We start from the raw sequence: 2,741 nt of genomic DNA on the forward strand, positions 1-2,741 counted from the left end.
AGTGACTGCGACTGAAGAATAAATAATTGCCACAGTACTTGGAAGCAAATTAAAATTACACTTTAAGTATTGTCACTTAAGGCATTTTCCTCTTTCTTGTTAAAAGAATAAATAAACTGGGTTCTGGCAATGACTTTGAAGTCTTTTTTCAACGTCTTGGCATCGCTTCAGGCAGGGCACGGTACAGTAAAAATTGGGTAAGTCTGTGTCTTTGTAATTTTATCTCCCATGTAGCAGCCTGAATCATGTCACCTCTAATTGGGCCATTTAAACTGACAGCTTTTTGGAGTAGTTTTGTTTAGTGTGTCAGAGTGGAGTCCCAGATCATTACTAGAACTCTAATGTGCTACTACAGTTTAATAATTTTAATAAATTGAATTTATTTAATAAATAGGAATGGTCAGCTTGGTATCAGTCAGACAAAAGGACCTTTGCTTAGGGTAAATGCATGTGCTCAAAATTACCTGTGGTTGATGAAGGCTTACGAGTGTCTTATGAATTATTTGTAATAACTTATGAAGCTTTGAATCCAAAATGGTTCATGTTTTCTGGAAAATATGGGTTTGATTCTGGAGCATACTGTGGCATGAGACTAACTGAGAAATGTTCAAGGAGCAATCTGTTCCGTGTGGTCCTTTCCTCTGAAAAGTCGTATCCAAAGACACAAACAGAAATGACTGTTGAGAACCAAGCAAAGAGAGGAGGGGCAATCTCACCTTAATTTAGCCAACTAAAAGTTATGTGTCTGTTCTTAGCTACCTTCTTTAGCTCTATAGGTAGTCAGTGGAAAGAGACATCTCCACATGACCATTCATCTCGTCATAGGTTGATGTATAAGAGAGCCATCACTGAGCAGTTTTTCTCATTCAACTGTCTGTAGTGGTTACATAGGATTAGTGTGACCTGAACATTTTACAATGCCTTGAATCCCACAGCAAAGGTTTTCAAGCAAAGCTGAAGTATCCACAGCTGAATAATATTTTTTGGGGGGTTTGTCTGTTTCAGAATGTAGAAAAATATAGCAGCTATCCAGTTTACCACAGTGTCTATGAAACCTATGAAATTGTGGAGAAGTTTTATGATCCCACTTTCAAGAATCATCTGACAGTAGCTCAGGTACGGGGAGGGCTGGTGTTTGAATTGGCCAACTCCATTGTGCTTCCTTTCGACTGTAGAGATTATGCATCAGCTGTGAGCAACTATGCTCACATCATCTATAATTTGTCAAGAAATCATGAAGAGGAACTGGCAACATACAACATATCTTTTGGTACGTACAATCTTTCATTGCACTCCTCCTCTCTTAATTCTGGCCATGCCTTATCTTAATGTGTGTCTTAGTCATGACCTTGTATTTGCCTTGTGCTGCATGAACCGTAAATAAAACAAGAGCTTCACCCTCCAATAATTTGAAATTTGAGTATTTTGTCACTAGCATGCCTGTGTAGAGTTAACACTTACAGGTTCTTTGACATGTGTGTGGTTCACAGATACTGGCAACAAGATGTCTTTGTCTTGGTCTCTAGAAAAAAATCACACTGCTTTGCAGCTTATGGTGTTGGATAATTCTCTGTCCAACACTGATCATAGGATCATAGAATAATTCATGTTAGAAGGAACCTCAGAAGTTTTCTAGGTGAGCTTGCCCAAGGCAGAGTCTGAGGTCAGACCAGGTTGCTCAGGGCTTTATTCCATCTGGTCTTGAAAACCTCCAAGGACAGAGACTACAGAGCCTCTCTGGATCACAGTGCTTGACTGTCCTCGGGTAAAAAGATTCTCCTTTTATCCAGTCAGAACTTTTCTTTTTGCAGTTTATGGATACATGATGGCAAGTGCAAGCACCATAAGAAGTCTGCCTCAGGCCTAAGTCAGGCAGGAATGGTTCATGCCACAATAGGGATCTTGTGCAGGCATGTGAAATTTTATTTCATGTTACAGGGATTCACAACATGCCTCCTGCCTGAGAAGCCTTTATTTTATTGGCAGCATTATATAATATTCAGTTTAAGACTTGGCTACTAGTGGCCAATATCAGGTACACGTGCACATGTACGTACACTCTCAGTGTTTCTCAAAACTCTGTGTCTGTGGAGGGACATACCCATAAAACACAGGTTGCTGGGATTTATAAAATCCCAGACCTACCTGAACAGTCTGGTTCTGGCAATCCATGCTCTAGTTTTTGGTATTTCTGTACATTTTTTTAAGTAGCCAATAATAAAAAATATTCACAAAAATACTGATTTCTGTGGTCTCCAAGGCAAATTTTAACAGAATTGCATAGTTTTAGTGTAGGAATGGAGTAACATGATTTTCATTCAGTGAGAATTGACAGATCATGATCACAGTGAAAGACAAAGATCTAATTTGAAGAGTTTGATTTGTTAAATAACTCCTTCAGAATTTGAAGTGAAATACTTCCTTCCTATTCCCTCCAGATGCTCTCTTTTCAGCTGTGGAGAATTTTACAGAAGTTGCTGATAGCTTTCATGAAAGACTGCAACAAATAGATATCAATAAGTAAGTTTAACTTTTTTTTCTTCAAGTCAAATACTCCATGTAGTCCTCTGGGCTCAGAGGGCATAGTCTTCACTTGCATTTAGTCCCCTGAATAACCTTGGTGACAAATAGCTGTCAGTCATTTGTTTCATTATAACTCCTTGTGGATTCTTGTCTTTAAGGATTTGGTTACTCTAGGAAACGAAGTATAGAAATGTTGAATTAGTGGACATCAGAGACAC

The 2,741-nt window shown here is 38.6% G+C and overlaps 1 protein-coding gene across 1 annotated transcript in view; it reads left to right on the top strand.

The window, feature by feature from the left end:
- The window catches only part of LOC104464745 (glutamate carboxypeptidase 2-like), a gene marked incomplete at its 3' end in the record, with an annotated part of 20,499 nt that extends 17,979 nt beyond the window's left edge, over nucleotides 1-2,520 (top strand). Inside the window, exons 14-16 of the mRNA XM_010077564.1 lie at nucleotides 107-197; nucleotides 1,006-1,270; nucleotides 2,439-2,520. Of these exons, the coding sequence (XP_010075866.1) occupies nucleotides 107-197; nucleotides 1,006-1,270; nucleotides 2,439-2,520 (438 nt within the window). The remainder of the gene's footprint in view (nucleotides 1-106; nucleotides 198-1,005; nucleotides 1,271-2,438) is intronic.
- Between the last annotated feature and the right edge of the window lie 221 nt (nucleotides 2,521-2,741).

Source organism: Pterocles gutturalis, unplaced genomic scaffold, assembly GCF_000699245.1.
Source record: "Pterocles gutturalis isolate BGI_N339 unplaced genomic scaffold, ASM69924v1 scaffold1803, whole genome shotgun sequence".
In the NCBI taxonomy this organism is placed as follows: domain Eukaryota; kingdom Metazoa; phylum Chordata; class Aves; order Pterocliformes; family Pteroclidae; genus Pterocles; species Pterocles gutturalis.